This window comes from Mugil cephalus, chromosome 1 (assembly GCF_022458985.1).
Source record: "Mugil cephalus isolate CIBA_MC_2020 chromosome 1, CIBA_Mcephalus_1.1, whole genome shotgun sequence".
NCBI lineage: Eukaryota > Metazoa > Chordata > Actinopteri > Mugiliformes > Mugilidae > Mugil > Mugil cephalus.
Window position 1 is genome coordinate 42,997,719 of NC_061770.1, and position 12,297 is coordinate 43,010,015.

The 12,297-nt window shown below is 43.3% G+C and overlaps 1 protein-coding gene across 2 annotated transcripts in view; it reads left to right on the forward strand.

The window, feature by feature from the left end:
* The window catches only part of LOC125012690 (phospholipid-transporting ATPase ABCA1-like), a 172,047-nt gene that overhangs the window by 118,463 nt on the left and 41,287 nt on the right, over positions 1–12,297 (forward strand). For both annotated transcript variants that reach the window (XM_047592784.1, XM_047592790.1), the window contains exons 37-39: positions 4,429–4,606; positions 7,070–7,185; positions 8,905–9,049. In XM_047592784.1, coding sequence (XP_047448740.1) covers positions 4,429–4,606; positions 7,070–7,185; positions 8,905–9,049 — 439 coding nt within the window. The remainder of the gene's footprint in view (positions 1–4,428; positions 4,607–7,069; positions 7,186–8,904; positions 9,050–12,297) is intronic.

The window sequence follows — 12,297 nt, forward strand, 5'->3', positions numbered from 1 at the left end:
GGTCCTGGAGACCCAGGAAGAGAGAGTTGTTTGGCCAAATTTGTTGGTAAAATCAAATAAAAAGTTAGTTGTAACCATGAGGTATCATGAAGGCCTTCCCAGTGTTTAGCCACACTTTGGATATTGTCAGTGGTGCGAACCACTGTGAGTTACGGTAATTCAAATACCGTGTGCTTTAACAAAGAGTTAATATGGGAGGCTATCTGTGACAAGGTTGTGGGGAAGCCAAGAAGAACACGGGATGAAATTAAGAAAAGACACGAGATAAATAAATAAAAATGAAACAGGTGGCTCCAAAATGGCATTTGCTGGATTAGTTGATACGTCTCACCTATTTTTGCTTCTTTCATTCCAAAAATGTCGACGCGAACAAAAAGATTTGTTCTCTCCGTTGCCTTTCACTGTGTCTTACGCCTCCTCCTACTCACAACAATAACCGCAGCCATTTATGTGTTAAATATAGGCGCAAAAAACAGACACCGGAGTCGGTTTCAGCTCTGTTAAATCACGCTGTGTGCGCTAAATAATCCGTTTGCATCTCCTCCGCCCAACATTTTGCACTTTCTATCTCCTTGACGGACACAACCCCCATACGTTTTTCCACGTTCAAACCTTTAGTAAATCAAGCCCTAAAATTGCACCGTCTGGAGCTGCTGGAAGAAAATTTGACAATGCATCATGGGATGCTGATGGTGACTGGGGAGCCGAGAGAGAGAGAGAGAGAGAGATAAGGCGGAGGGAGACGGACGGAGAAATTAAGCGAGGGGGGAAAGAAAAGCAGCGCGCACAAAAGGGAGAGCAGATGTATACGAGACAATAAAACACAAAGCATAAGACAGATAGATGGATGAGGGATTTGTTTGAGTATGCACAGATTTGGTGGCCCGTGGGAGCTCCTTACAGGGATATACCATTCCTTTTCAGACCTTATCCCCGGGTTAGCGAGAAAGCAGCTCCCCGTGAGAGTCAGAGATTAATGATGTGCTAAATCATAATATATCGGCCCGTGCAGCATGAATCTCATTTCTTTCTGCGAGCTGTTGATTTTGCGCCGATGCGTGTTTCTTACAGTTATTAGTTTTTTTGATATTTTAGATATTTCGCATTTTCACATCCTTCGCCTCAGCACAATTCGGCGGCTGCTCCCGGTCCGTTTTGCTCCATCCCGGCCCACTCCTCAGTCAGACGCGTATTTATGTGGCGATCTGGTGCTGACGACAGCCCCACGGTCAGAGAGGGAGGCTGCGCCGAGGGTCGGGATAATTACGACGTCCCGACGTTCCTTGGGTTCCGAACGAGCCTCTCTAACTCGCTGCCTCTCCTTGCGGAGTGTGACGAGTACAATTTATGGACTATGATATCCAGATTAGCTTGAACACTCCTTTACTGCTGGATAAGTGTGCGGGTTGCAGAAAAGAATGGTAAAACGGCCTGTGTGTCTTGAGTACCTGACTAAGCATTATGTCATAGCTCCATGCATCTTCCTTGTTCTTTTCTTTTCTTCTTTTTTTTGTTTGGTTTGTATCTACACTTTTCCTGACCCTTTTAGTTTGGTTCAAATCACAACATCTACCTCTATTATCAGCCCTAAAAAGCGTAGCAATGTAAACATTCTTAAAAGCCGGCTATATTCTATGTGACCCGCTCTGAAAAGCCGACACACAAAGCCAGCGACAGGCCAGAGGAGACGGCCATACATCAAGCAGCTAAAGATAGACATTTGTCTCCAGAGCTGTGCAAATGGAAGCCGGAGTGAGTAAATATTAGACTTGCGTTCAGGAGGTTGTGGCCACGAGCACAACTCCAAATGGATGCTGATATTACATCCCGTCTGCTATATTCATTATTTCTGGAAGCGGCCAGTGTGTTTGCTATTTGTCAGATGCTGCGTTTTTTCGGCTTCTCCTCCGCCCCCTAAGTGGCCAGAACGTAATAACGAATGCAGCTTTAAGTACTCGCATTTTAGCGCGCATAATAAAGTCATTGTGGTTTGCGGGGTGAAATAACATTTCTCAGCCAACGTGGCGGGATGTCTGCTCCATCTCAGATTGATGAATTCTCAGAAAATAGTTGCATGAACGTTAAACTTGACACATCCTGCAATTTAAAGGAGAACGCGCTCATTATTCGCTTTTAGCCTCCAAGTCAATTTGGCGCGTGTTGCTGTGCGTCTGATTGCGGACGCTGCGTCTGCCCATCAATTACAGAACGCTAACAAACACACAAAAAGCCTAATGCGTCTGCCTACTTTGCCAAAACAATGTGGAAACTCCAGTCCGATAACGAATTGCAATGTCTCATTAACACTTATTTCATATTTTGGGGTGACAATTGCCGAACGTGTTATTTCAGCAGTAATTCCTCCTTAATGACTCGCTCCCTTGCTTGGTTTTGGACACCGGTGTCGCTCTGCACACCGGTCTCATTTGAAGTGACACTCCCCTCTAGTGCTCTTCACTGCCAATTTCAGTGCGGCGTAAGCGGTGTCATAAGCTGAAAATAAAAATTGCGGTGGGGCTGTGCAGGTGGAAAGAAAGTCGATGCTTAGACCCATTAAAACCCCCTCTCCATTCCCTCCAGGTGTCTTTACTTCATCTGCATCGGCGCAAAAGTAGGGCCCTCTAAACGCCTCTGTCATGTGTAGAAATGTCATCTTTGGCAGCATTTCACCATTGAGACATATGCATTGCTTCTTAATTGCTCTGGAATACCAATTTGGACAAATGACTACATGTTTTGAATACGTATTTGCATGTGTTCGGTTTAAAAAATGCAAATGCCACGATGTAAATGATGCTCCGTGAGCCCTTTGCGCAGTTAAAATTTAAGCACCACACCTTCCGAATGAGAAGAAAAAAAAAAAAAAAGAGAAAGTGATACTTACTGTAACACTTAACTCCCATTGCTCATCTTTCTTGCTCTCCCATTATTAGTTAATTAGCAGATTGCTTGTCCGCTTTTCACAGCAATTAAACCACCTTCCAGCGTTCCGAGTGGGATCATTCACAGCTTTGTTCCCTACATTACCTCCCCACACAAACAGATCATCACGCAGCCGCCGAATCCCGTGGAAATGGGTTGACACCCACCGCGGCAAATGATTTCATATTTATGCGTTCTAATTGCGCCTGGTTGGCGATGATAAATACAGCCATGCAGCCGCGCGGGGTTAGTCATTTAATATGCTAATTACGCAGCGGGAAATCTTGTGAGAGATTATCGGGTGGGGGGCAAGGGTGAAGAATGTGGGTGGCGGGTTACCAAGTGTATGCGATGCTAATTGAGCACACAAAAAGTAGGACATCTTCAAGGATGTGGTGGCATAAATTACGATGTACAACAATGAAATGAAGGTCGAGATCTCAGAGGGTGATTTGTTCCTGACCCTAACATTCAAACTAACTCGATCAAGATTTCAAAATGTGCTCCTCTCTTCTTTTTACCTGTTAACCGAGGAGCTCCAGAATGGTTTCATAAGGCTAATGACTTTCCAAATCTTTTTTGTCGCGTTCGAGCGGCATTGCCAGCTCTTTCAATCAATGCGGCGCAATACTAATTCAGCGATTGACACGGGGAAGCACAGCCCTGGCACATTAGTCACGTAGATTATGTCTGCAGGTGTCGCGAAATTAGTTTAAATGCATCCCAACATTTCAAAGTATTAAATGTCTTCATTGCGATACAGCAAATGAGCCAGACGCTTCACAATCATTTAAGCGTCACCTGGCTCATCTCTTGATAACATGAGAACCAACAAACGGGGCTGTTTCAACCTTTCATTCGAGTAGGTGTTCTCACTGCAGCAGAGTGTTGACTCTGTTATCTCCAGCCATTCCCTTTATTCTCTTAGACAGCGGTGCCGTGATGGCCTTTTGAATGTCGGCAGAGGAAATAAATGCGACTGCCGTCGTGTACGGCAATGCCCGGTGCCCACTGAGATGGAAAATCTAGTGAGCCAGTATTCCCTAAGAGATACATTTAAATGCAGTGGATATCACACTAGAACTTTAATCAGTTTCATTGGAAGCATGAAACCATTTAATTTAGATTGCGACTTGAATGAAAGTTCTGCGTTTCATAAAAGCATTTTATATATTATATTACCATTCTCTCATATTGCACTGCATATAGATGATTTTATCCGGAGCATCTTAGCTGTACCCTAGGGCTTATATTTTAGCATTGGAAGCCTAGTGGTAATAGTACGATCATCAACTCGTTTGTCTGTGGTGTGATTAAGTGACTTTCTCCTCTGTGGTAATAACTTATTTACATAATATAGGATATTTGAGAGCTAAATTGCTTGGTCTACATCACCTCAGAAGTAGTAATTTGTGCAGCCTATCCTGGAAGAAGTATCTCTTTCAGTGTCCTGGCTGCTATACACAAATTGCTTGTTATAACTTTCTGTGTTCTCTTCCATCACAGGGCCACAACCTCCACTGACGTAGTGGTGTCCATCTGTGTTATCTTTGCCATGTCCTTCATCCCTGCCAGCTTTGTCCTCTTCCTCATCCAAGAGAGGGTGAGCAAAGCCAAGCATCTGCAATTTGTCAGTGGAGTCAACCCAGCTGTCTACTGGTTAGCCAACTTCGCCTGGGACATGGTGAGTACCAGCTTCATCGGGATGCCGTTTACAGCTCGAGATAATCACTTGATATATGAAAAGCTTTAAAATTAACTCTAATCAGCCACAGCATAAAATCTGTTGACAATTTAAGTTAGTAACATTGATAGTGGGATACATTAGACAGCAGAGACGGCGTGTTGGAAGCAGGTAACTCTGGTAAGTGTGATTGTGAGGTGAGTGGGACGGAGCATCAGGCAAACATTGCTAAGTGTGTACCAGGTATGCGGTGTTTAGTACCAACAAGAAGTGTTCAAGGACAGAAATCTTGTCATGTGCACTCAAGGCTCATTGATGTGAATGAGGAGTCAAGGCTGGCCTGTGTACACTGATCCCACATAAGAGCTGCTGCAGCACACAACTGTTGAAACTATGGTTTGAATATGAATTTCTGAATAAAATAAGTTTACAGACAAATTCAACATTTAAAAAATTCAACATCTCAAAAAGTTCGACCTCAAAAAGAGCCAGTCTCAACCTCCGGGTAACCAGGGAGAAGCAATCGATCCCTGTCCTCAATCCGAGTAAGCCAGCAACTTTACTTCTGGTGCTACTTCCGCTTAGTCATCGGCCTTATGATACAAGGACGTCCCCATGCTGTTTTTTTCACTCGGTTTCGCCAAGATTTGCCTTAAATGACCCTCAAACAACGTTAGTCATATTCTTCAGTCATTCTGTCGTACCTCTAGAAGTAACCAGGAGAAGGGCTCCAAACTCTACATCCATAATTACGACGGTAAGATACAGATATTCAAAATATGGACATGGGGGAACGTGACGGACGTTGAGACCCGCCCACCCAACTCTCCGCTACCTGTTAGCTCAGGCTACCGCCGGTCACTCAAAGCGGGAACGCCCTTCATTTTGAAGAATTTTAAACCTTAACATAAAATAAACAACTGGGACCAAAATCGTTTTTTGTATGAGGCTGTAAACATGTTTGATAATGCTGTAAAGTTGGGCTTTTAGACATGGGGGTCTTCATTGAAAGCGCCTACAATGGGCATGAGCGTCAGTGCTGAATCATTGCGCATTGGAAGTAGAAATGAAGTTGTCTTTTATGTCACTTGGACATTTGGGTGCATTGTTTAAGAGAGAAGAGATGGAAGCACTCTTGGAGACCCTCTGCTGGGAATCCTTAGGTCTAGACCTCCTTGACATGCACCACCTACCGAAGCATTGTGTCAGAATACTTAATGAAAACAGTATTCCTCAACTGCAGTAACCTATTTCTGTAGGTCAGTACGCAGCTACCATTCTGCATTAAAAAATTGAGGAAGGGTCAACGGCGACTCCAAGCCCAACCCACTGACCCTTCCCCACCTCACAAATTTGCAGCTTAAAAGATCTACTACTACGCCTTGATGCCTTATAGCACAGGACACCCTCAGAGGTCTTGTCACGTCCACGCCTCAATGAGTCAGATCACTTTTAGCAGCAGGGTACCCGCACAGTATTATGCTTATGGTTTTAAAGTGGCTACATACCGCGATTCATTCAAGCAAGTTTTCAGTGGCCTCATTTTATCCTTGTTAAATATTCAGAAGTTTCTTCCCCCACCTGAGGCTATTTGTTAAAAAAAAAAAAAAGTATCCATCCACTGTAATTGATAATGTAGCATTGACACCGCTGGCTACTGGGAAAAGCTTCACCTGAGCAACACTTATTGGCTGAGGCGTAATTATCGACAGCAGCTGCCCCCGCTGGTTACGCTCAACAGGCTTACCGGCAGTTTCCCCGAGGCATAGTGGAAGTAAACATTTCATCAACTACCTTTGGTAAAGAAATGGCATCAGGACACTCATCATTATAGTGGATAAACGCTGTCTGAGTGGAAGACAAATGTACCGATGGAGCCAGTCTAATGATTCTAGCCCGGAGCTCTCTGCTTTAACATGCACGCTCTATCAACTATAGGGATATTACAGTCAAGTCCAACACTCACTTAAATTTCTGTGTAACCTTGTTTTGTGAACCGTCGATAAACATGTTTCATTGTGGTTGAATGTATAATAACGCGCTGTAGTTATTTTAGGGGAATACGACACTCGACAAGTAAAAGCTTCTTTTCCATTGTTATTTAACACTGACAGATTGACCGGCTTAAAAAAATAAATGAATATTAGTCTCTTTGATAAAACCTTTACATGAAAACATTGTACACTCATTCATTTCAGAGTGTCATTGAGCGTCCATTTTCTTCAGACAGAACCGAATCACATGGGTCTGTTATTCACAGAATTAATTAGAAGATTGAAGTGGGATATGCTCGAGTGCCAATTAAAAAGTCATCTACAGATTTCATAATTACACATCCTTACAGTTTATCAGATTCATTTTATTATTATTTTTGAGAACGTCGTTTTAATGTAGGCATAAATGCCTTGACTTTTTAATCGTGCTCTCGCTAATTAATTTGTTTACTTGTTTGTGTTTCGACAGTGTAACTACATCATACCCTGCGTGATTGTGATCGTGATCTTCCTCTGCTTCCAACAAAAAGCCTACGTTTCACCTCCCAACCTGCCTGCTTTGATTCTGCTTCTCATTTTTTATGGGTAAGTTAATTAAAACCTTGTACTGTTCACCTCATTTTCTCTCTTTGTATTCAAACCCAGATTATGTAAAAATCCATGAGACAATGGAAACTCTTTAAATTCCCAAGAGTTACTGCTTCCTCACTTCGGTTCCTCTACCAAAAGCACAATTTGGTGACTTCTGTTGTCCCGATGTTGTCTTAATCTCCTAAGGGACAAACTGTGAATTGCATGTAGTGAAGTAGCACTAACTGAAGTTATAGTACTACTAGAGTAAATGTTCTCAGTTACTTAAAACTTCATGCAAAAGTCATGTAATAGGCAGGGGTTGCTGGTCTCTCTGGACCGCCACCGTGACACCACTACACCACTATCTCAGCTCATCTACTGATAATACTGAGTACTGGCTGCCGAGTGTGGGAGGCATTTATTTTGAAGTGCTTTTATGGGACACTTACTGGAAATGCAAATGATCAGAAGAGGCTGCCGGTGCCACAGAACGGATACAGCTGACCTGGTAATCTACATTCATGAACTGAAAATGGCACGAGTTCGGGAACTGTTAGTACGGTGTTTGCCACTACTGTCGACCCTGTTAGGGAGTTTAATGAGCGCGGGACACGGTGGAAAGCACCTTTGTCATTTCTACTTTTATGGTCTTGCTTAAAGTTCCAGTGTGTGGGATTTAAGGGGATCAGTTAGCACGAATGTAGAAGTCAATAGTGTATAATAATGTGTTGCTACATTTCTACTCAACCAAACAAAAACTATAGATTTAAAAATGTCCGTTCTTTAGACTCCTTCATGGTTTGTAAACAGTGTGACTTATTTTGAGGGGCGGGGCTTAAATGGAGGCAACACATCTCAAACACTATAGCCTGTGAACGGCAGTTAGTATACTTCAATGTTTTGGCAGGGATGGATTAGGAAAACGAATATTTTAGAGAATATACTAATACACTCACTCTCCGAGACCATGAGTGTTATTTTATATTTTTGACTGATGGGTCTACATTCACCAACCACTACACTGTCACTCGCTGAATGGATGATGTGACCATAGGAGGACACATACGGGACAAAGCCTGGTCTGTCTTTATCAATTGAAGTCGCTCCAACAAAGATATTACAAGAACTAAGCGGAACTACTGTGGAGGGTAACGTAGTAAATGCAACTCCTGCCTGGACACCCCTGAAACATACAACAAATGTTGTGTTACCTAGCTGTTAGCATTAGCATTAACATGTAACAATAAGCATTAACTTAACGTTATTTCAGTCATGATTTATTCTAACCCATAACGTTGTCCAGGCTGAAACCGATGATGCATTACATATTAATCTTAATGGAAATGAAGTGAGTGTATTTTTGATTGTCTCACTTCAATCCCTTATTGTAATCGACAAAGCCAAACCAAAATTGCCGACGACTGGCAGTGGCTGATATGTGGTAAAACTTCAAGTTAGTGTTTTTGCTTTTTTGGCTTTGGCACCATAAAATACAATTGGGTTGAAAGTGACAGTATTCGCCTCAAGCTTCCCTATGTTTTGCCTCCAGTTAACATTGTGACGTCTCAGTGACGTAGGCCATGAAAGGGTCTACAGCACACTTTGAACAGAAGGCTGCAGTCTGCAAACCCACCACTAGGAGTCATTAAATCCAACCCAAGCGACCTTTAAATCAGACCAGTATGTTGTTGTTGTTGTTTGTCTGTGTGACAGTGTTTTTGCTTTCTTCAGGTTCTCCATCACCCCCATGATGTACCCCGCCTCCTTCATCTTCAGTGTGCCCAGCACTGCTTACGTGGTGCTGACCTGCATCAACCTGTTCATTGGTATAAACGGCAGCGTGGCCACATTTATCATGGAGCTCTTTGATGACGAAGTAAGTGACAGCACCATGTGGAGATATAAAAATAAGAGACACGTGCCTGCTGGTGTACATGTACTATTTCAACAATAAACCAGTGAAATATCACAAACAGAATTTCAGGCACGAATAGAAATGATACCGTAGCTCTGCTGGTTGAGGGTTTAATTGACTTGAATCGCAGATAAACACTGTGTTTTTGAAACAAAGCCTTCTTTCACACATGTGGGTGGTACCCACCTGGTACAACTTTTAATACATTTCCTTTATCGTTTCAAGGATTTTTCAGAGGAACTAGTTTCTGTATTCTGTTTAATGTTTAATCGTTTGGTGAGAATTGGGCCTTCGAAGAACTTTCCCCATCCATCTTTCAGGAAGTGTTCTCTTTAACCACAAGCTGCTTCTGTCTCGCGGGAATCACAGGACAAAGGCACCGAGGCTAAATAAGAAATGGAGTGCTCGACAATGAGAGGGAGGGAAGGGAGCAGATGCTGGCTGTCAGTCACTTTTTATTTTTGATTATAATTTTAATCGAATTCATAAAAATAAAATCTGACTGTAAAGTTAGTGCAACAGTCAGGATCCTCAGGGCAGCACCCCAGTACCTCACGGGTTTGCGATAATGTAGAAAATTAACTTTTCCTGATGTCTTTTTCATCCGCTCCTTGAACTAAATCGGTCTTGTTTTATTTACAGAATTAACTGTCACTTGCGTGATTAGCATACACTTTGTATTTTTATTTTTAGCCCCGTGCTGATCAGTCATTCCTTGTCAAGTGACACAAGAGCGCGTCGCTCCGAATGTCTCCCACAGCTCTGATCAGACACTTCAGACGCAGCGTAATAATGTCAGTCTGTCCCTTCTGACACGTCTGCCTCCGACTTGATGTTTCCTCTGGCGCCGCTCGACGACGGCATGGGATGTATCCTGTCTCCTAAGGACGCCGCCTCATTTGCATTGTGATTTCATTATCACAAGCGTTCATTATCAATTTGTATTTCCCGTCTGGCGCATCCATCCGCCAAAAGAGTTGCCATTTTGTCATCTCCGCGTTTTCTGCATTTATTTATTGATATGGTGTCAGTGGCGTTACTCGTAAAAAGGGCCGCTGTTGATAATTTAATGGACAGCGCGTTGCCCACGGGCGGTGTAAAGGGACGGATTTACTGCGCGCTCTCCTTGTTCGAGGCATTAGAGGTGGCGATAGTGTTTCCCTGAGCCCTGACAGGGACAGGGGTCCGTGATAATTCCGCTAATCTTCCTCGATTTCGCCGCTGATAGCAGAGCCCGATGGGTCGACAGCAGTCCGCAAATGTTTCAACTCTCCAGGCTTTCACGTGCGTCCCCATGTTCGGTGCCAGTATCTCGTTGGAACAGATTCTTCACAAAATTGGCGATGGAGATGCGACAGTGCCCCGACAAGCTCCGGTTCACCAGAGAGGCTAGATCCCGAACATGACAGCTCAATCCCATCTGCCTCTCGTACAGCTTCTGCCGTTTCAAAGCCCTCGTCTCATCATTTGTAGACTCCTCTCGCGGTGGCATTAGTTAAACAGTGTCGCTCAGCAGTGAAGCTACGGGCCTCAGACGGTTATCTGTTTTCAGGCACGGGGTGCGTCTGCATCCCTTTTGGGCATAGCAGCATTTTTCCGAGAGAGAGGGCGAATAGAAAAAGTAGCAGAGTGAGAAAGCAGAGTCGCTGCGTTACAGACTCTGTGCCCTAGTTTTGCGTGGAGACCAATGGGAGCGTTTCCTCCCCTCAGGACCGTCCAGCTCCCCGCGGACTCCATCAATCCCAGTCTTGCCTTGTACGCTGTAAGCAGCATCTGAGTCAATACTTCCACCACGTGCCACTCAGAGATAACCGCAGGCACAGATAGATTTTTCCACGATAAAGATGCAGGTGTGCCGGCGTGGCCGGGTCCTGCCAGGCCTCATGTGGTGTAATCGGAGATCTTTGTGGCAGCATTCACGTCTAAAAAGGCAGAGGAGTCACAAACTTAGCAAAACATTTCACCGAAGCTCCTGAATTATCGGCCTTGATCTCGAGATGCTCAAAAAAAATGTCCATAAATATCCTCAAAAAAAAAAATGTCTTGCTCCTGTTTGGGCCGTATATTGTGTCTGTCTGCTTTGACTGCGATTCCCAGCATTATGAATGAAGCCTTGCTGTGGGAATAAGCACAAGCAGCGATATGGGTCAGATAAGCACAGCACAGACTGTACCACCTTCAGAATCATTTGACGATGATTTATGGGCACATAGCGCGAACGTAAGGGGGGAAATTGTCTCGCATTTCATCATCCCCGACCAAGACCCTCTCAGATCTCCTTGATGAACACCCAGTCGAGAGAATATGTGTTATTTCTCGTATTGATCTCAAATGAGGCCTCACGTTCTTCGCGTCGCTCTGCCAGGCAGAAGGCTGCTCGCAGCCAAGGTCATAGCTGTTGTTTATTTACTTCGACTTTCTTATCTCGGGCTAAGCTAAGCGTTGAACGTAGAGAACACAGGTGCCTCCAGCAGATCCCCAGGTGTGTGTGTGTGTGTGTATTTGAACATTTACATATGTTTGCGAGCAGCCGAGGGATAAAAATATGTCTGACAGCGTTTGCAAACAGTAAGGAAAGAGCATTAATGTCAACTTTAATTTCTGTTACACCGAACTGTTGCTTCAAGTGGAAACATCCTTTTTATATTTAAACCGAAATATGGGCTTATAAGTGTAAAGCAGGGTTGTGACAGACAACTTTTTTTATTTTTTAAAGTTTGTTTGTTTTCATTCGACTGAAATTGATAATTAAGTTACAGGATTTCCCATGCAATGTTAATACTATGGAGGCCCGCCAGGGTCAAACGCACTCCGCCATGGTGTCATGAGGAATATAAACTCGATGATTTATGTTTTAGTTTTTTTCTGACCATAGAGATTCAGAATTATTTTAAGACAGTCGGCCAAAACTTGGAAGAAAAAGCTGAACATGAACTAGCTTCACGTTATAAGAGTTTGCTATTACAGTTAAATTGCCTAATACTGTATTTAACCTCACATACATTTGTCCATAGAAAGACACATTAACAGCAAGTGTTTAATATTCATGTATATATACTGCAAAGGCTGCTGCTAATTGTCGCTAACTCATTAAATTACCATAATGACGCTAACATTGGATTTAGCCTCATTACGGTAGTTTGATTAAAAAAAAAATGATCTCGTTCTACGTGCAGATATTTCATGTACTGTATGAATTCTTTTTAATA